Source organism: Leptosomus discolor, chromosome 7 (assembly GCF_034619465.1).
Source record: "Leptosomus discolor isolate bLepDis1 chromosome 7, bLepDis1.hap2, whole genome shotgun sequence".
In the NCBI taxonomy this organism is placed as follows: domain Eukaryota; kingdom Metazoa; phylum Chordata; class Aves; order Leptosomiformes; family Leptosomidae; genus Leptosomus; species Leptosomus discolor.
In genome coordinates, this window is record NC_141397.1 from 36170440 (window position 1) to 36191819 (window position 21380).

Below are 21380 nucleotides of genomic sequence, written 5' to 3' on the forward strand. Positions count from 1 at the left end.
AAGCGTAATCTTCTGATGTACAGTATCCCTGTTGGGACTGGTAGCAGGGATGCTAGAAGGGGTTAGAATGAAGTGAGTCCAGAGAAACCCAGGTGTGCATGAGGGAGGGGCTGGGAGACGCAGGCAGAGCTGAGGGGTCTGTGCTCGCGTTCCTCAACTCCTGGGTGAGCTCTTGCAGAAAGGTCCAAGATGATGGGCCGGAGCTGTCACAGAAAATCTCATTTCCTTGGGATTCCTCGCCGGAAGGCAGCTCTCTGGCAGCTTCTCTCACAAATCCAGCAGTGGTCCCAGCTCTCCACGTTCTAGTGCAAAGGAAACAGCCAAGGGCTCACTTCTTTTGGCCAGCATCTGTTTACTATTTACTCCGAGAAGCGTAATCTTCTGATGTACAGTATCCCTGTAGGGATTGGTAGCAGGGATGCTAGAAGGGGTTAGAGTGAAGTGAGTCCAGAGAAACCCAGGTGTGCGTGAGGGAGGGGCTGGGAGACGCAGGCAGAGCTGAGGGGTGTGCGCTCACGTTCCTCAACTGCTGGGTGAGCTCTTGCAGAAAGGTCCAAGACGATGGGCCGGAGCTGTCACAGAAAATCTCATTTCCTTGGGATACCTCACCGGAAGGCAGGTCTCTGACAGCTTCTCTCACAGATCCAGCAGTGGTCCCCCCTCTCCGCGTTCTACTGCAAAGGAACCAGCCAAAGGCTCACTTCTTTTGGCCAGCATATATTCATGGTTTATTCTAAGAAGCGTAATCTTCTGATGTACAGTATCCCTGTAGGGACTGGTAGCAGGGACGCTAGAAGGGGTTAGAATGGAGTGAGTCCAGAGAAACCCAGGTGTGCATGAGGGAGGGGCTGGGAGACGCAGGCAGAGCTGAGGCGTCTGCGCTCACGTTCCTCAATTCCTGGGTGAGCTCTTGCAGAAAGGTTTCAAGATGATGGGCATGAGCTATCCCAGAAAAACTCATTTCCTTGGGATTCCTCGCCGGAAGGCAGCTCTCTGACAGCTTCTCTCACAGATCCATCACTGGTCCCATCTCTCCACGTTATACTGCAAAGGAAACAGCCAAGGGCTCACTTCTTTTGGCCAACATATGTTTACTATTTATTCTAAGAAGCGTAATCTTCTGATGTACTGTATCCCTGTTGGTTATGGTAGCAGGGACGCTAGAAGGGGTTAGAATGGAGTGAGTCCAGAGAAACCCAGGTGTGCATGAGGGAGGGGCTGGGAGACGGAGGCAGAGCTGAGGGGTCTGCGCTCACGTTCCTCAACTGCTGGGTGAGCTCTTGCAGAAAGGTCCAAGACGATGGGCCGGAGCTGTCACAGAAAATCTCATTTCCTTGGGATACCTCACCGGAAGGCAGGTCTCTGACAGCTTCTCTCACAGATCCAGCAGTGGTCCCCCCTCTCCGCGTTCTACTGCAAAGGAAGCAGCCAAAGGCTCACTTCTTTTGGCCAGCATATATTCATGGTTTATTCTAAGAAGCGTAATCTTCTGATGTACAGTATCCCTGTTGGTCATGGTAGCAGGGACGCTAGAAGGGGTTAGAATGGAGTGAGTCCAGAGAAACCCAGGTGTGCATGAGGGAGGGGCTGTGAGACGCAGGCAGAGCTGAGGAGTCTGCGCTCACGTTCCTCAACTCCTGGGTGAGCTCTTGCAGAAAGGTTTCAAGATGATGGGCATGAGCTATCCCAGAAAAACTCATTTCCTTGGGATTCCTCGCCGGAAGGCAGGTCTCTGACAGCTTCTCTCACAGATCCAGCAGTGGTCCCCCCTCTCCACGTTATACTGCAAAGGAAACAGCCAAGGGCTCACTTCTTTTGGCCAACATATGTTTACTATTTATTCTAAGAAGAGTAATCTTCTGATGTACAGTATCCCTGTTGGGACTGGTAGCAGGGACGCTAGAAGGGGTTAGAATGAAGTGAGTCCAGAGAAACACAGGTGTGCGTGAGGGAGGGGCTGGGAGACGCAGGCAGAGCTGAGCGGTCTGCGCTCACATTCCTCAAGTGCTGAGTGAGCTCTTGCAGAAAGGTCCAAGACGATGGGCCGGAGCTGTCACAGAAAATCTCATTTCCTTGGGATTCCTCGCGGGAAGGCAGGTCTCTGACAGCTTCTCTCACAGATCCAGCACTGGTCCCAGCTCTCCACGTTATACTGCAAAGGAAACAGCCAAGGGCTCACTTCTTTTGGCCAACATATGTTTACTATTTATTCTAAGAAGCGTAATCTTGTAATGTACAGTATCCCTGTTGGGACTGGTATTAGGGACGCTAGAATGGGTTAGAATGAAGTGAGTCCAGAGAAACCCAGGTGTGCGTGAGGGAGGGGCTGGGAGACGGAGGCAGAGCTGAGGGGTCTGCGCTCACATTCCTCAAGTGCTGGGTGAGCTCTTGCAGAAAGGACCAAGACGATGGGCCGGAGCTGTCACAGAAAATCTCATTTCCTTGGGATTCCTTGCCGGAAGGCAGGTCTCTGACAGCTTCTCTCACAGATCCAGCACTGGTCCCAGCTCTCCACATTATACTGCAAAGAAAAGAGCCAAAACAGCCAAGGGCTCACTTGCTCTGGCCAGCATATTTTTACTATTTATTCTAAGAAGCGTAATCTTCTGATGTACAGTATCCCTGTTGGGACTGGTAGCAGGGACGCTAGAACGGGTTAGAGTGAAGTGAGTCCAGAGAAACCCAGGTGTGCGTGAGGGAGGGGCTGGGAGACGCAGGCAGAGCTGAGGCGTCTGCGCTCACGTTCCTCAACTGCTGGGTGAGCTCTTGCAGAAAGGTCCAAGACGATGGGCCGGAGCTGTCACAGAAAATCTCATTTCCTTGGGATTCCTCACCGGAAGGCAGGTCTCTGACAGCTTCTGTCACAGATCCAGCAGTGGTCCCCCCTCTCCACGTTCTACTGCAAAGGAAGCAGCCAAAGGCTCACTTCTTTTGGCCAGCATATATTCATGGTTTATTCTAAGAAGCGTAATCTTCTGATGTACAGTATCCCTGTTGGTCATGGTAGCAGGGACGCTAGAAGGGGTTAGAATGGAGTGAGTCCAGAGAAACCCAGGTGTGCGTGAGGGAGGGGCTGGGAGACGCAGGCAGAGCTGAGGGGTCTGCGCTCACGTTCCTCAACTCCTGGGTGAGCTCTTGCAGAAAGGTTTCAAGATGATGGGCCGGAGCTATCCCAGAAAATCTCATTTCCTTGGGATTCCTCGCCGGAAGGCAGGTCTCTGACAGCTTCTCTCACAGATCCAGCAGTGGTCCCCCCTCTCCACGTTCTAGTGCAAAGGAAACAGCCAAGGGCTCACTTCTTTTGGCCAGCATATGTTTACTATTTATTCTAAGAAGCGTAATCTTCTGATGTACAGTATCCCTGTTGGGACTGGTAGCAGGGACGCTAGAAGGGGTTAGAATGAAGTGAGTCCAGAGAAACCCAGGTGTGCGTGAGGGAGGGGCTGGGAGACGCAGGCAGAGCTGAGGGGTCTGCGCTCACGTTCCTCAACTGCTGGGTGAGCTCTTGCAGAAAGGTCCAAGACGATGGGCCGGAGCTGTCACAGAAAATCTCATTTCCTTGGGATTCCTCGCCGGAAGGCAGCTCTCTGACAGCTTCTCTCACAGATCCATCACTGGTCCCAGCTCTCCACGTTATATTGCAAAGGAAACAGCCAAGGGCTCACTTCTTTTGGCCAGCATATATTTACTATTTATTCCAAGAAGCGTAATCTTCTGATGTACAGTATCCCTGTTGGGACTGGTAGCAGGGATGCTAGAAGGGGTTAGAATGAAGTGAGTCCAGAGAAACCCAGGTGTGCATGAGGGAGGGGCTGGGAGACGCAGGCAGAGCTGAGGGGTCTGTGCTCGCGTTCCTCAACTCCTGGGTGAGCTCTTGCAGAAAGGTCCAAGATGATGGGCCGGAGCTGTCACAGAAAATCTCATTTCCTTGGGATTCCTCGCCGGAAGGCAGCTCTCTGGCAGCTTCTCTCACAAATCCAGCAGTGGTCCCAGCTCTCCACGTTCTAGTGCAAAGGAAACAGCCAAGGGCTCACTTCTTTTGGCCAGCATCTGTTTACTATTTACTCCGAGAAGCGTAATCTTCTGATGTACAGTATCCCTGTAGGGATTGGTAGCAGGGATGCTAGAAGGGGTTAGAGTGAAGTGAGTCCAGAGAAACCCAGGTGTGCGTGAGGGAGGGGCTGGGAGACGCAGGCAGAGCTGAGGGGTGTGCGCTCACGTTCCTCAACTGCTGGGTGAGCTCTTGCAGAAAGGTCCAAGACGATGGGCCGGAGCTGTCACAGAAAATCTCATTTCCTTGGGATACCTCACCGGAAGGCAGGTCTCTGACAGCTTCTCTCACAGATCCAGCAGTGGTCCCCCCTCTCCGCGTTCTACTGCAAAGGAACCAGCCAAAGGCTCACTTCTTTTGGCCAGCATATATTCATGGTTTATTCTAAGAAGCGTAATCTTCTGATGTACAGTATCCCTGTAGGGACTGGTAGCAGGGACGCTAGAAGGGGTTAGAATGGAGTGAGTCCAGAGAAACCCAGGTGTGCATGAGGGAGGGGCTGGGAGACGCAGGCAGAGCTGAGGCGTCTGCGCTCACGTTCCTCAATTCCTGGGTGAGCTCTTGCAGAAAGGTTTCAAGATGATGGGCATGAGCTATCCCAGAAAAACTCATTTCCTTGGGATTCCTCGCCGGAAGGCAGCTCTCTGACAGCTTCTCTCACAGATCCATCACTGGTCCCATCTCTCCACGTTATACTGCAAAGGAAACAGCCAAGGGCTCACTTCTTTTGGCCAACATATGTTTACTATTTATTCTAAGAAGCGTAATCTTCTGATGTACTGTATCCCTGTTGGTTATGGTAGCAGGGACGCTAGAAGGGGTTAGAATGGAGTGAGTCCAGAGAAACCCAGGTGTGCATGAGGGAGGGGCTGGGAGACGGAGGCAGAGCTGAGGGGTCTGCGCTCACGTTCCTCAACTCCTGGGTGAGCTCTTGCAGAAAGGTCCAAGATGATGGGCCGGAGCTGTCACAGAAAATCTCATTTTCTTGGGATTCCTCGCCGGAAGGCAGGTCTCTGGCAGCTTCTCTCACAAATCCAGCAGTGGTCCCCCCTCTCCACGTTATACTGCAAAGGAAACAGCCAAGGGCTCACTTCTTTTGGCCAGCATATATTTACTATTTACTCCGAGAAGCGTAATCTTCTGATGTACAGTATCCCTGTAGGGACTGGTAGCAGGGACGCTAGAAGGGGTTAGAATGAAGTGAGTCCAGAGAAACCCTGGTGTGCGTGAGGGAGGGGTTGGGAGACGCAGGCAGAGCTGAGGGGTCTGTGCTCGCGTTCCTCAACTCCTGGGTGAGCTCTTGCAGAAAGGTCCAGGATGATGGGCATGAGCTATCCCAGAAAATCTCATTTCCTTGGGATTCCTCACCGGAAGGCAGCTCTCTGACAGCTTCTCTCACAGATCCAGCAGTGGTCCCCCCTCTCCACGTTCTACTGCAAAGGAAGCAGCCAAAGGCTCACTTCTTTTGGCCAGCATATATACATGGTTTATTCTAAGAAGCGTAATCTTCTGATGTACAGTATCCCTGTTGGTCATGGTAGCAGGGACGCTAGAAGGGGTTAGAATGGAGTGAGTCCAGAGAAACCGAGGTGTGCGTGAGGGAGGGGCTGGGAGACGCAGGCAGAGCTGAGGGGTCTGCGCTCACGTTCCTCAACTCCTGGGTGAGCTCTTGCAGAAAGGTCCAAGATTTTGGCCCTAGCTGTCAGAGAAAATCTCATTTCCTTGGGATTCCTCGCCGGAAGGCAGGTCTCTGACAGCTTCTCTCACAGATCCAGCACTGGTCCCAGCTCTCCATGTTATACTGCAAAGGAAACAGCCAAGGGCTCACTTCTTTTGGCCAGCATATGTTTACTATTTATTCTAAGAAGCGTAATCTTCTGATGTACAGTATCCCTGTTGGGACTGGTAGCAGGGACGCTAGAAGGGGTTAGAACGAAATGAGTCCAGAGAAACCCAGGTGTGCGTGAGGGAGGGTCGGGAGACGCAGGCAGAGCTGAGGGGTCTGCGCTCACATTCCTCAACTCCTGGGTGAGCTCTTGCAGAAAGGTCCAAGACGATGGGCCGGAGCTGTCACAGAAAATCTCATTTCCTTGGGATTCCTCGCCGGAAGGCAGGTCTCTGACAGCTTCTCTCACAGATCCAGCAGTGGTCCCAGCTCTCCACGTTATACTGCAAAGGAAAGAGCCAAAACAGCCAAGGGCTCACTTGCTTTGGCCAGCATATGTTTACTATTTATTCTAAGAAGCGTAATCTTCTGATGTACAGTATCCTTGTTGGTCCTGGTAGCAGGGACGCTAGAAGGGGTTAGAATGAAGTGAGTCCGGAGAAACCCAAGCGTGCGTGAGGGAGGGGCTGGGAGACGCAGGCAGAGCTGAGGGGTCTGCGCTCACGTTCCTCAACTCCTGGGTGAGCTCTTGCAGAAAGGTCCAAGATGATGGGCATCAGCTGTCACAGAAAATCTCATTTATTGGCATCCCTCACGGGAAGGCAGGTGTCTGACAGCTTCTCTCACAGATCCAGCACTGGTCCCAGGTCTGCACGTTATACTGCAAAGGAAATAGCGAAAACAGCCAGGGTCTCACTTCTTTTCACCCACATATGTTTACTATTTATTCTAAGAAGCGTAATCTTCTCATGTACAGTATCCCTGTTGGGACTGGTAGCAGGGACGCTAGAAGGGGTTAGAATGAAGTGAGTCCAGAGAAACCCAGGTGTGCGTGAGGGAGGGGCTGGGAGACGCAGGCAGAGCTGAGGGGTCTGCGCTCACGTTCCTGAACACCTGGGTGAGGTCTTCCAAAATGGTCCAAGGTGATGGGCCGGAGCTGTCACAGAAAATCTCATTTTCTTGGGAAACCTCCCTCGCTCTTGTTGCTTCTCCTGACTCTGCGTTGCCTTTATCTGTAGTTGGATCTTCACTTTTCCAGGCAGAGTCAGTATTGGTCTGTCCCGGTGTTTCTTCGTTGCTCTGGGTCCTTCTGTACAAAACACATTCAGAAAAGACCACTCATTGATATGAATTAAGAGGCCAGTTAAAAAATCTGACAGCACAAATCTCCACAGAGTACGGTCAGCAGCTGCCTTGGCCCTCCAGCGTACTCCAACTGCAAATACTTCATAGCCAGCTGCAGCAATAAATAACTGTGGCGAAGAGCTAACTCACGGGTCTCTCTTCCTCAGCCAGACAATGACTACGCAAGATACCACTGTCCCAGGCAGCAGCACGCCCAAGGCTGCTGCAGTCACTGGGATATAGGACTTGCGCAGCTCCTCATGACCAGCAGCCTCAGCCTTTTTCCCAGCATCCGCCCCTGGAGGAGAAGAGACAAAACCACACATTACTGTGCCCTGTGCTACGGACAATCTCACAGTGTGTTTCACATGGTCAAGACACTTTTTTTTTTTTTTCAGCGGTTGGTGCCTCTGGCTCTGCTGTCTTAGCACCAGAGGACAAGAAGACTCACTTAATCTCGGCGAGAAGAGCCCACTTGCCAGCAAGCAGCTGCACCAGCGCTACCCCGGTCTGTTCCTGCAGGCTGCAGGCCAGGGCAGTGTGCTGGGTACCTGCGGTTCATCCAAGGAGAGCACAGCAGGGATAGAGCAGTAATGCCCCTGTTTTCCAAGCGGACATCTGAGCACTTCCCGCCAGGACATCCCCAAGGCTGAGAGACAGGATCCAGTCCACAGGCTATTGCCCGGCTACCACGGTGCCATGTGCTCGTTGCCCCTGGCCCTGATGTGCACACTGGGGGAAGGCTGGCCCTGAGCAGTGCAGAGCAGAGCCAGGTTGTAGCCCTCAGATGGCCTCATTCCCAAAAGGGCAAAGTTCTTACATTGCTGGGAACTGCGTGTGGTGGGAGGTGAGCAATCCCTAACCATATCCAGAGAGGTCCATGCGTGTCTCTCTGGCATGCTGCTGGCTATAGCCACACAGCAGAGATGACAGTCGTCCTCAGAGAGCCGCTCCTGGCTTCTTTGACGCTTCCCAGTTTGGCTGCTGACAGGACGTGCAAGAGTGAGCTCTGGGGGAAGAGCCTGCAGGCACACAGTGATTCTGACTGGTGACACCGAGTGACCATGGGACAGCAGTTACCTGGCGTGCCACTTTCTTGCATTGCCTCTCTTTCTTCCCCTGGCACTGGCACTGTGTAGCTGCTTCCCTTCTGAAAGGCCTCCTTAGGCGCAGTCTCACGGTCCATCTCTTTAGAAAGAAACAGGACAGTTTAATTAGCGGTAACCGTTCCTCATCAGGAGCACAATACCTTCAGTAGGCAATACTCTCCAAACACATTAATAAGTTTAGAAACAAAGCCTGGGATTTTGGGGGTGCACCCGGTCCAAACAATGTGTCATTCATAGAGGAAAAATTACGCACGCAACTCTTTTCACTTTACCAAAGCACAGACAGCAAAACCTGACCTGCTGGGAAACCAGGAGATTGCATGTGACCTTCTTGCTCACCAAGAGTCTGCAGAGATCAAGGAGAGCAGCAGGGCTGGACCAGGCTGCGAAGCCCAGGCTGCTCCGATCCTGGCCGGGGGATTGATCCTGCCTGCAGCCCAGGCAAATTCACAAATTCAGCACGTGCCGCTTCCTCACATCTGCATACCAATGTCTGCGCAAAGCAGCTCTGACCTGCAGCAGCTGGGGCAGCAGCTGCTCCTGGGACTCAGCTTGAACCACAACTGGTAGCAGACGCTGTTCTGGGCCATCTCTGTGGCTCACCAGCCCACACAAAGTGTGAAATTGAGTGTCACTGCAGTGAGGCTCTGACTCATCCCTTCCTGCTGTGTAGGCTACAGCATGTCCATACATGAACCTAAAACTTCAGCTTCCCAAGTCGTGCGGTTGCCAGAGTGAAATACACACCACGTGCTGCTTTCTCCGAGTCTTTCAGGATGTCCTTTAGCACTTCAGATATCTTTTGGGAATACTTCCCTATTTAGGCTATTTAGGCTTTTGACTTTCCTCTTCAAGGACATTAACAGAAAGTACGACGGTAAATGTCACATGAATAAAATGTTGGAAATGAGTTCTTATTCTGTGGAGTCAATAAAGACTGACTACTCGCCTTGGGATGCCAGCTGGCATCCAGCACGGGATCCAGCCAAGGAAAAACCCTCCTTCTGGCCATATTGGTAACCAAACACCCACAACAAGTTACCATCCCATGTTCTGATCTACATCACCATAACTGAATAGCAGAGCATGCAAGGGGAGCACATAACGACATGGCACACACATGCAGGGCTGTATTCTCACACCTGCAGAGGCTCCTGGCTGACACTTGGTCTTTGAGCTGGCAGCTCGCAAAAGAAGGAAAAAGCCATGACGTACCCACACGATCTCCCTGCGGGTCAGCCCTGGATCCCAGCCTCGAAGTTGGATAACCATTGCCTGCAGCCACAGCTGTAAACAAACAGAGGACAGAGCTGCTCCCATGAAATGTTTCAGTGATCTGAATGACAGTGAATGCAATTCAAACGTGATCACTCCAGAGCACTCCTCTCTCCCGTCCGCTCAGGAGCATCTTGCGAACATCTGCCAGGCACCTGCGGTGGCCACTAACCAGGCACAGAGCTGTCAGGAGAAAGGACTCCCTGGAGCTCCCCCCAGCTCAAAATTCAACCCCAACAGACCTGCTGGTGGATGCCATGGCACACTGCTTGGGGCTGGGTGCTGGACCTCTGCCTGCCCACCTGCTCCCTGCGCTCGTCTTGGAGCAGACTGGGTGTCCCGGGCTTGCAGGGCCACCAGGAGGAGGACGAGGACGGGAAGGCGGGTGAGAACTATGGCCCCCTGTGCCTGCACCATGCTGCTGCCGCTGCTGCCGCTGCTGCCACTGCCGCTGCTGCCACTGCTGCCACTGCCGCTGCTGCCGCTGCCACTGCCAGAGCATTGCCCACAACTGGCATGGCACAGTGCATCAAAGCAGGGCTCTGTGACTTCACAGCCCCATCGGGCCACGCCCCCTGCCAGGTCTCCCTGAAGTATACCCGTTGCCAGTGAATTACTGAATCTGTACACTGTTGCATTTCTTTGTTCTACATGAGCATGGAAGAAGCAGAAGTGGAGAAGGGTGGACCTGTTTATAAGTCCCAAGCCCTGCTTTTAAGGTCCAAAAAGTCATCTTAAGGGCCCAGAGCATTATTTTTAGGGCCCCAAGTCTGATTTTTAGGTCCAAACCCTCATTTTCAGGCTCCAAAGCATCATTTTTAGAACCAGTCATTTTGAGGATTCAAGATTGAGTGTCCGAACCTTCATTTCAATGCTCCAAACTGCTCTTTTAGGGCTCAAAGCGTCATTTTTAGAGTCCAAAACTTGGAATCTGGCATTGAAAACCTCCTTTTTGGGTCCCACTGCCTCACTTTTAGGGTACAATCCCCAATTTACAAGTTCCACGCACCCCTTTTAAGGTCCAAAGACTCATTTCAAGGGCCCAGAGCATCATTTTTAAGGCCCAAAGTCTGACTTTGAAGGTCCAAAGCCTTCCGGAGTGCACTGAAGCTTCTGCCAGGCTTTCCAGAAGCCCAGCAGTAGACCCTGCTGCCTTCTGGAGTGCACTGGCATTCTGGCAGGATTTCTGGAAGACCACCGGGGGCCTTGCCACCTTCTGGTGTGTGACAGGGCTTCCAGTGGGCTTTAGCGAACTCTGCTGAGGCCCCTGCTGCCTTCCGGAGTGGATTCTCTGAATCCTGCCGGCGGCCCTTCTGTCTTCTGTGGTGCACTGGGGCTGTCCCTGGGCACTCTGGAAGCCTGCCGGGGATCCTGCTGGTGCCTTCTGGAGTGTGCTAGGGCATCTGACAGGCTTTCTTTGAGCTATTGCTAACTGGAGCCTTCCCACTCTGTGTTTCATCTCTTCTCCTGGTTGGCCTGACAGGAGAAACCTCCCCCAAAGACATGTATCTCCCAGGACTCCACTCTGCAGAGGTCTCTCTCTCCATATCTCTGCCTTCTTGGTCCTTTGCTTTCTTTCAGGAGATGCAGCTGAACCAGTGCCTCTGGTCCATGTGAGCAGCAAGTCGGGAGGGGACGGGACGGGGAGACGGGAGTTGCCGGCAGGGCTGAGCAGCTCTGTGGGGCTGGGAGGAGGTTCAGACCATCCGAGGGCAGGGCAAAGGCCAATATGCAGGGAGCCAGGACCCTACCCCCTGCAGAGGCAGGGCAGGAGGGGGTCCCTCTGAGCCCCCCTCATACAAATGCCTGCCGCTGGAGAATGTCCAGCTCAGTTGCTGGCCCTGCGCCTGGCACACTCAGCTCCCGGGACTGCCAGAGCCCTTGGCACTGCAGGCGCCCAGGGAAACCCCCAGCACCTCAGTCCTTGCTGGTGCCCCCCTCCAGAGCAAGAAACCGCATCAGCCCGGTGTCCCCCTGACACCTTCACCTCTCTCAGGGAACAGGGCTGTGCAAGGCGAGATCATGGACTGTGTTTGAGCAGAATTTGCAGTGTCCGGTTTGGCTCACACACATGGTGGGACACCCAGGACAGGGGGCTGAGGCCACAAGGGTGCCATCCGGAGAAAAAAAGATAACACCCCCTTTAGGCCCCACCATAAACCCAAAGAAATCCCAAATCACAGCACATTTGGGGAAGACTCATCTTTGGTAGAGCTGAACACCCCTGAACTGATGCTCCACAGCCTTCCAGACTGCAGCTGGTGACACTGGCATTTTCATCTTGCCCCAAACCCACTGAGGCAGAAGTAAACCCACCTCCCTACACTGACTCATCCCCGATATCAGCCAAGGTAGCCCTTGTCACCCCATAACCCATGGGCCCCACCATGTCCCCCTGTCCCACCATATCCTTTGTCTCCTCCCCACCTCTTGGACCAGCTGATGATGCATGTGGATGTACCTGGGAATGCGGTGGCCCCGGGGGTGGTGGTTGTGCCAGGGACCTGCCAAGGCATGGAGGTTGAGGATGTGGACCTGGAGCTCTTCAACACCCCGGTGGCCCTGCAGCAGCCCCTGCCCTCCGCCACGTCAGTGACCGGGGACACAGGATGCTGTGGGGATAAGGGGAATGCTGCGGGGACAAGGAGTCTGTGGGGACACGGTGGGATGTGGGGCTGTAGTGGGATGTGAGAACACGGTGGGGGACATGGACTCAGAAGTCTGCAGCACCTTTGTGGCCTTGTGCCAGCCTTTGTCTGCTGACGCAGTAGTGCCTGGGGGAACATGGGGAATGCTGTGGGGACATGGCAGGACATGAGGACACAGCAGGACATGAGGACATGGGGGGGGACATGGAGGGGGGTGCAGCTCCTTGGTGGCCTTGTGCCAATCCCGTCTGCTGCCACATGAGTGATGGGGACACACAAGGGATCCCGTGGGGCCTCAGGGACCCTGTGGGGACATCGGGGACACAGCAGGTGTCACCAAAATTTGGAATAAAACTCCTTAATCGCGGATGTATTAAAGAGCAGGCATTACCTTATTCGGCGCCAGGAACATGGAGGATCTCTCCGCCAATCATGTCTGCCGTATGCTACATCAGCTAAAGCTTGTACCACTCTGTCATATACAGATGCATTAAATTTCCCGCAATGATGATACATATTCGTTCTGTTTCCCAGAACTCATTATTATATTTACATAGTCAGAATCATGTGGCTTAAGTCTCTGAGGGGCTTCTATGGGGGTGTTTGGCGGTCGGTAGCGGTCTCTGGTGGTTTTCGGGAGAGAAACTTTCCTTGAACTTCGAACTTTTGACTTTTCTTCCTTACATGGTCATGAGTTGGCTCATCACCTTGTTTGCCACGGTTCTTATCCACATTGACCCGTGTCAGCTGGATTTGAAGGACTTAAGAGGCAGCTTCAGCAATAAGGATGTAGTCAATTGCTGAGATTTGCACCAGCTGCCCAAGCTGTTTAAATTTGTAACTGTCTTTCAACAATTCCCCCCTTTGAGACTTCCAAGAATTTTCTTGGGAGTCTCACTCTACAGTTACTTATAGTAATAAGATTTCTTACCTTGTCTGAGGCTCCCTTTTATTCCAATTAAACATTGAGTAATTAGTGGGACACACTGAATCGTAAGACAACACAAAACGCATATTGCAACTATAGTTACTTGGAATGGTCCTTTCCAACTTTTCTTTAAGAGGTTCGTTGCCCCAGGTCCAGATGTATACCGAGGCTCCTGGATGATAGGGATGCGCTGGAAGTTCCAAGGTGGCTGGGGAAGCTGACACAACAAATCTATGCAAAGATGACAGTACCCTTCCCAAAGACGTTACGTATTCCCTCATACCATGGTTTCCCAATATATGACTGTCTCCAGGAACACAGTTATTTGGCAGGGTCTTCTGTATAAGATTTCATGGGGGCTCACCTTCTCCTTATAATTTGGTTGAATTCTTATTCTCAATAAGGCTAAGGGGAGAGCCTCTGACCATTTAAGTGATGTTTCTTGGCAAATTTTACTAATTTGTCCCTTTAGGCTCTGATTCATTCTTTCCACCTTGCCGCTAGATTGTGGTCTCCATGGGGTGTGTAGGTCCCACTTAATTACCTTTACTTCAGACAGATTCTGCACAACCTCTACTATAAAATGAGGTCCTCTATCTGATGACATTCCCAATGGAACTCCGAATCTGGGTATTATTTCTTTTAACAAGACTTTTGCTACTCCGCTAGCTTTGTTGGTGCAACAGGGCAAGGCTTCAGGCCACCCTGAAAAGGTGTCGACTAAAACCAGCAGATACCGATATCCCTCTTCCCGAGGTAGTTCAGAGAAATCTGTTTGCCAGTAGTCTCCAGGGCAATTGCCTCTTTTTGTGGTCCCTAAAGGGGGTCTCTCATATGAATGGGGGTTATTTTGTAAACAGATCTTACATTTGTTTACCCCATGTGTAAGCCAACACAGGCAGGACTCAGGAACAACCACAAAGCAGCTTTTATGGTGTCGAAGGAGGAAATAGTCCACTGTCAATCAGTTCTGTAATGTTAATTGGCGTACAGCTGTTACCTACTCAGGAAAAATAACAATGAGAAACATTAGTATCAAAATCACTTGGCATAGTATAATTCTGGAATACAGCCATTGGGGTCATCATGCCAAGGAAACACGTTGTCAAAAGATCTGCAGTTGTTAATCCTCCCTTAATACAAAAGGCAGATCAGTTACTTACACTAGAGGTTAACCAAATCCAAGTATTTACATGCTGATCTTGTGGGAACGTGTCCAGGGTATGTGCTTGCAGTGTAAGGCTATAAAGCACCACAAGCCAACCTGTGATAAGGGAGGAAAACAGGAGCGTCAGCTCCTTCCGATAATACATACACTGTCGCTCCAGCTCCTTCGGCTAGTATCACTCCAGGTTTAATAATCTGACGAGGGTTAATTGCCCACAAAGATTGGAGAGCTATGGCTTGCACTTTGAATTTGATTGAACTTCAACTCGATGTTGGGTTTGAGACACCAATAACACTGTTCCAGTGCTATCTCCTTTAGATAAGGCATAGGTATTCATCAAAGATTCCTGAAATACAAGAACTTGAGAATCTAATATCAATACAGGATGTAAAATAAGAGCAGAAGCTGGGCACAGAACCATACGGCATTCTCAGGGGTTATTATATGAATCTTCATGTCTAGGCTAACAGGTCACAGTCCCACCACACAATCTGTTGGTGTAAACAATTCCATTTCCCCTGTAGTTAATATTTTGGACAATAAAGAGTTGTTCTAATGCTTCCATTGTGCAATGTTGATTAGCATATTTAGTGGGTTTAGCAAAAGGTCCTGACACTGTATCCACAGCAGTGAAAACATATTGCCACCCCCTTGACAGGGGCAGGGCGCCCGTGTAATCAGCCTGCCAGGTGCTCAAGGGCCACTGACCTCGTTTTATCTTTCCCCATGGCCTATATAATGCCCTTAAATGTGGCTGCATACAAATAATACAATTACATGCACATGCTTTGTAAATATGCAATGGCTATTGAAAAGAAAGCATTAGGGAGATCTATCACCGCCTTCCAGGGTTGTAAATTTTTGCTGATTTTTTCTGTAAGAGTAACCATGTCTGGTACTGTAACTGCGGGGGGGGGGGGGGGGGAGGGCGTGTGAGTTTATTTAATTTTCTGTAATCTACAGTCATCCTCCAAGTGCTGTCTGAACAGTCCAAGTAGGATTATTAAAAGTAGTCATAGTTTCTCTAACGACTCCCACTTGTTGAAGTGCCTGAATGGTTTGAGTAATTTCCTCCTCCCAACCAGAATACGATACTGTTTTACAGTTCCCACCTTGGCAGGCACAGGCAGCACAACAGGATCCCACTTTGGGAATCCACGAAAGACCGTTATAGGTCAAATTGCAAATCCCACTTGTGAAATCCTGAAGCAGAAGTGACCATTTAAAGATTCAACTGTTCATCCTGCCAACACATTAATTCCCAAGATATATTCTTTAATTGGGGCAATTAACACCAAAGTGATAAATGGCATGGCACTCCCTATTATTAAGGTAACCTTAGTTCAGAGAGCAGGGGTCAGATTTCCCCCCCAGTCCACGAACTGGTGATGTAGCTTCTTTACTATCAATATTACAACGTAAACCAGTGACCTGAGCTCCAGGATCCACCAGAGCTAACACATGTAAAATCCCCCCCGACCGCTACTCTGTGGTTAAAGGAACATAAGGGCGTCCCCCCCATGGTAAGAGGCTACAGTGATGGCAATTTTGGGGGGCCCGCTGAACTTCATTTCTGCTATGTTGGCATCTGCCAGGTAGTGCTTTGCCTTGAGGTGGCAGGTGGGGGTGGAGGGCGGGCGCGGACCTGGTGGTGGGGCTGGGGCGGCTGGCTTTCCTGCATTCTGCCCGCCCCTCCCACGCCCCCCAAGCTGCATTCCAATACTTCTCACCACTGACACCTCGACTAAGTCCCGCAACCAACGCACAAGCCATTGCTGTTCTCACAATGTTCCCAGGCACAGCAGAATAAAATGATAAGCAGCACAGCACGCAGTAAAAGCAAAAAGCAGCCACTAACAAGCACTTGACTCTAACACACAGTAACGTGAGCAAGACTCACAGCAAGCACAGGAGCCTGCCGATGACCAGCTAAACAGCAGTAACAACTATAAATTCCATCTAGAACATTCTATTGAAATCTGTCATTATTTTGAAGCCTTCATGCCCCACGTTGGGTGCCAAAAAAGGACTGTCGTGGTCTAACCCTGACCGGCAACTAAGCACCACACAGCCACTGACTCTCCCCCCCGGTTCATTAGCAATGCTCACTGTCAACCGTTCTACAGTATCCTGCAGCCCCTGGCATCGCTTTGCTTGAGTAATAATTACTCCTTGCACAATCACCTTTCCATCTTGTAAAGTCCTAACTTCCTTTTCCAGTTCTCTCATTTTCCTCCATAATGCAACAACTTCACAATCAAGAGCTCTAAGACCGGTCACTAATGACTATCCCAATCTCCCCACTAACTTGCAAGAAGAATCTAATGCTGCTTTCCATGGCAATCCATGCATAGCCACTTCAATTGTCTGTGGGGTAACCACTGCCCCATCATCTATTTCAGGCCATGCTTCCAGAAGAGCCATTTTAGCCAGGAAAGCACCCACGGGAGCCCAGTCCTCAGCACTGGACCATCCCAGACTAGGGGGAGTCACCGTCACAGCCTCCCCAGTCCCTGACTTCTTTTTCAGCTGTGGCATGGCTGTTCCTGGATGCTGTCAATGTGTGAAAAAGTAGGGCTGCATCAGTGCTATATAGGCGAGGCTCCCACAAAACGTGTCTGTGCGGTGCTCCACTGTTGGTTGGTTTGTTTCTGTGAAGAGCTGCCCCCTGTATCTTAACTCTGAAAGGAAACCCGGGTTGTCTTGGGTTGTTTGCCGTGTTGATTTTTCCAGAATTGAAGGTACAGTCAGTGGAATTTGAGACATACGTAAAAGCCACAAAAGAACATATTCTGAAGGCAAAGTGGAATTGACCTCTGCAGTACACTGCTGCATGATATTATTGGGAGCCTTTCTTGTTTAATAGATGGTTTGATCTATCAAAGTCAGGCCAGGGAAACATGGATTAACGCTCCTCCTCGAGGGACCTGTGGGCAGGCGGGACAGGCAGCAGAGCTGTCCGAGTGTCTGAAAGGTCTCTCTGAGCTCTCCCCAGGCAGAGGCAGCACTGGGAGGAGGGACAGGGTGGGCTGCTGATACTCTTTCTGCAGCTTGGTCCCTGCTGGGGGCAGTTTGGGTGCTTCCTGGATTCCTCCTCCTCTTCCTCCTCCTCCTCTCTGGTGTTGCAGAAGCCAGATGCTGTGCTCCACCCTCATCCAGGGTCATAGTCTGCCCCGTCACCACTGCAGTGCCCCGAGAGCTTGTCCAACACGCAGCTCTGGGGCGCTGAAATCCTCCTTCTCTTCCTCCTCCTCCTCCTCCTCCTCCTCCCTGCTGAGGGGTCATGTTCTGCTGACCACAAACCAGTGGACAATGGCTCCACTCCCTCTGCCTTGGCACGGTTGGCTCCCAAGCAGCACTGGGTGCGGGAGTCAACTGGGAGCAGCAGCAGTTGGACGGCCCTAGAGCTGTGCCATCCCTGGGAGCACGGTCATGAGTTGGAGGACCAGTTCTCCTCTGCTTCCATGCTGAGTGGTCGTAGTCCGTGTACTCCACGACCCAGCTGTGGAGATCGTTGCCCTGCTGCGGGGATCTGCTCTGGGCTCTCTCCCTGGCCCCACTCCTCTGGCAGCAGGATGAAGGGTTGAATTCTGGTCCCACAGAACCTGCCTGCTTGCTGACAGCCACCCACTGACTGAGGAAGGAACAGGCACATGATGGTGCTGGTGAGGAAGAAGGCCTTTCTTCAATTTTGAAGTCAGTGTGCCTGGAGAGAAAAAGAGCGATCTCTGGTTAGGGCTGTTCTTGCAGCCTCCTCTGGGCTTCAGTCATTTTCTTGCAGCAGTTTCTACGACAGAGAGAAGACATAACCAAGACCACAGATGGGAAATTCAACAGGGGTCTTCCCACCTGGTCTGCCCCTGCTGGGGCAAGTCCTTATCTTCATACCCCCTACGGCCTCCATTTCGTAGGATCATGGAATCACAGAATGGTTTGGGCTGGAAGGGACCTCAGAGATCATCTAGTCCACCCCACAGGAGGGAAAACAGGGAATGGGGGTTGGGGTCAGTTCATCACACTGTTGTTTTCTGCCGCTTCTTCCTCCTCAGGGGGAGGATTCCTCACACGTTTCCCCTGCTCCAGTGTGGGGTCCCCCTCATGGGAGAAAGTCCTCCGTGACTTCTCCAGCGTGAGTCTTCCCACGGGTTCAGTCCTTCATGAACTGCTCCAGCGTGGGTCTCCTTCATGGTGTGCAGTCCTTCAGGAACCGACTGCTCCAGCGTGAGCCCCCTCACGGGGTCTCTGGCAGCAAACCTGCTCCAGCGTGGGCTTCTCTCTCTCCACGGGCCACAGGTCCTGCCAGGAGCCTGCTCCGGTGCAGGCTTCCCACGGGGTCACAGCTTCCTTCAGGTATCCAGCTACTCCGGCGTGGGGGCCCTCCACGGGGTGTAGGCAGTCATCTGCTCCACCGCCCATGGGCTGCAGGGGGACAGCCTGCCTCACCATGGTCTTCACCACAGGCCGCAGGGGAGTCGCTGCTCCGGCGCCTGGAGCATCTCCTCCCCTTCCTTCTGCGCTGACCTTGGTGTCTGCAGGATGTTTCTCTCACATATTCTCACTCCTCTCACTCGCTGCAATTACTGCTGCGCAACTTTTTTCACTCTCTTAAACACGTTATCACAGAAGCGAAAAACGCTGTTGCTGATTGGCTCGGCCTTGGCCAGCGGTGGGTCCGTCTTAAAGCCGGCTGGCATTGGCTATATCTAACATAGGGGAAACTTCTAGCAGCTTCGTACAGAAGCCACCCCTGTAACCCCCCCGCTACCAAAATCTTGCCACGCAGACCCGTTGCAGGAGCATGAACAGAGAGTCCGTTTTAACACCTTCTGCTGTAACTGTTCTCTTGGTTTTCTCACACCTTCTAACAACTCCACCTTGGGAAATCCTTCATCTCATCCCCTTTTCTTCCCTTCTGGTGTTTTTTATGTTTATTTCCTTTGCCATCTCCCAGCGGATTTTCCACCTCCTGCTCTTTTGTTTTTATAAGATCTTTGTTGCCGTGGTTCTCTCTTCCCAGAAGCTCCTTCAGCGTAATTTCTAGCTCTATTACAATTTCGGTGGCTCCGCCCACCAGGACAGTCCTCTCTGCGACCCCAGCATATGGTGAATTCTCTCGTCTGGTCCCAGATGGACCAAACCTATCTGGAGAAAAGTTGTCTCTGTTTACTGGAGGTCGAGATTGAGCACCCACAGCACAGCCCTTGCAACACATCTCATACCATTTTCTGTAGAGCCTTTCCCATTCTCTGTATGGTTCCTTTTCAAGTGGATCTCCAAAGTCCACAGATCTGCCGTAGTAAGCTCTCATATCATACGGTGGAACCTCTCTATCTCTGTTAGAATACTTGCTTTCTCCTTGCCCTTGAGGTACAGCCCGTTTAGCAGCAGACTGGCCTCTTAACTACTGGAGACCTTGGCCGTGAAGGGGATCTTCTGTATGGGAGTGACCTTGACCTTGAACGGTAGTTCCGACTCTTCCCTTTGCCTCTTCTTGGATACGACGGCAATCATGAGCAGGAATGGGAATGGGAACGACTAAATGATTGAGAGTAGGAGCGAGTTCGGGAAGAACCCGGTCTTGACTCGGAGCAGGTATACGAACTTCTAGAGATAGATGAAGCACTAGAGGGAGACTTGGACCTTAAAAAAAGCACAACACACACAAACACACTCAGTTTGGTCTGACTCCGGAAATTGTGGCACCTGCATTTTGAAAAGAGGAAGGATGAGTAAAGAAGGCTGGAGATGCAGCAGAGGCTAGTCATGGGAGAGAAGAGTGGGGTAGAGAAGTGCTCTCTTTGGTGACGCTTTCCCCGATAACCCCTCCACAAAGTGTTTAAGGGTAAAATGATGCAGCTGCCTGCGGCCATGTCAATGCCTCTGGATGCCAGCTGCATTGGTCATGATTGGAGATGGACATTTCCCCTTTTCCTGATCAAAAGGGAGCAGTGATGCTCCTTAGGCACAAGTTGTGCTGGGAGATGTGGAGCTTCCTAGTTACTGCTCAGCAACCGATGCTGCCCCTTATTTAGATGGTAGGGGCTGCTGAACTGTTAGTGCTTTTTCAGGCTTCAGAGTGTAAAACAATTGAAAAACGTTTATGTCCTGCTCCCCTATCCCTCCTCCTTTTAGCAACATGACCAACTGTTGGCAGGAGCAGTTCCCACGTCTCAGTAAGTAGGCCAAATCTGCTTCTAAGAATGGGGTACCACCTATGCCCTCGTCTACTGAAATGTCATTCTCTTCTCTTCAAACAAATGCTGTTGTCTAATATGTTTTGATCTCTAATGCAGCCCTTTATTAGACAGCCCTGGCTTGTTGGTGTTTGGAAATACTGTCTGAGGGGTTGCACATTTCTGCTTCTTTAATACTGAAAAGAACAGGCTTGGGCAGCTTTGGTTTATGGACCTGAGCAAACAGCTTCTCTCAACTAGACAAGAGTGACACGTAATAAAGTGCAAGAGCACATGCACATGTGGAGGTGATAAGGAGAATCAATTGCACCCTTTTTATCAATACTTCTTTTTACATAGCTGTGACTTTATTGTGCAATCATGTGGGGTTTGAAATTATTCCTGAGCAGGTGCTAAAATTTGGGAAAAGCTTGTTTGGTTGTGGAGAATGACAAGCTGTTCTTCTGAGCCTGGAGAGAAGCTGGGTTTGCAAAAATCACTTGCTTAGTCAAGTGTGCAATCCAGGATTTAAAACTTAATAAATGCCCTGCTTCAGCTCTCATATACTCACACATGATATTCAAAGTTCAAACTGTTTGCCAGAGTTCGAACTTCCTAACCATACAGTTGTCATTAAAAGGGTTTTTTTTTCTATTTATCACCCAGAAACTGAGAGCTACATACATCTGATGGTAATTGAAAGTTGACTTCTTGTTTTCATATTACTACTTTTCTGGCAGGTATCAAATGTAGAGACGTTTGCAGCCCCCAGTGGTCACAGAGGAATTATCTGACCAGGTAGAGTCTCCTTTAATCATGGTTCTTGTTTCTTTTGGCTCTGTGTGCGTGTGGCACCCGTGCAGAGGCTGAGGGCAGGACTGGGAGAACTGCTCTGCCACATCTGCTGCATCTGCCTGGGCTTGATGTACAGGCCTTGTTTCTGTTGAAAGCTGCCCACAGGTCAGTGTGCTTAAGACTCTGTTTCTCCAGTCCTTCCCCATTTAATTGTTCATTTCAG

General features: G+C 51.1%; 1 protein-coding gene across 2 annotated transcripts in view; it reads left to right on the forward strand.

Moving 5' to 3' along the window:
- Nucleotides 1–21380, forward strand: part of IWS1 (interacts with SUPT6H, CTD assembly factor 1) — a 112383-nt gene that overhangs the window by 69547 nt on the left and 21456 nt on the right. For both annotated transcript variants that reach the window (XM_086468002.1, XM_086468003.1), the window contains exon 4: nt 13439–13453. In XM_086468002.1, coding sequence (XP_086324128.1) covers nt 13439–13453 — 15 coding nt within the window. The remainder of the gene's footprint in view (nt 1–13438; nt 13454–21380) is intronic.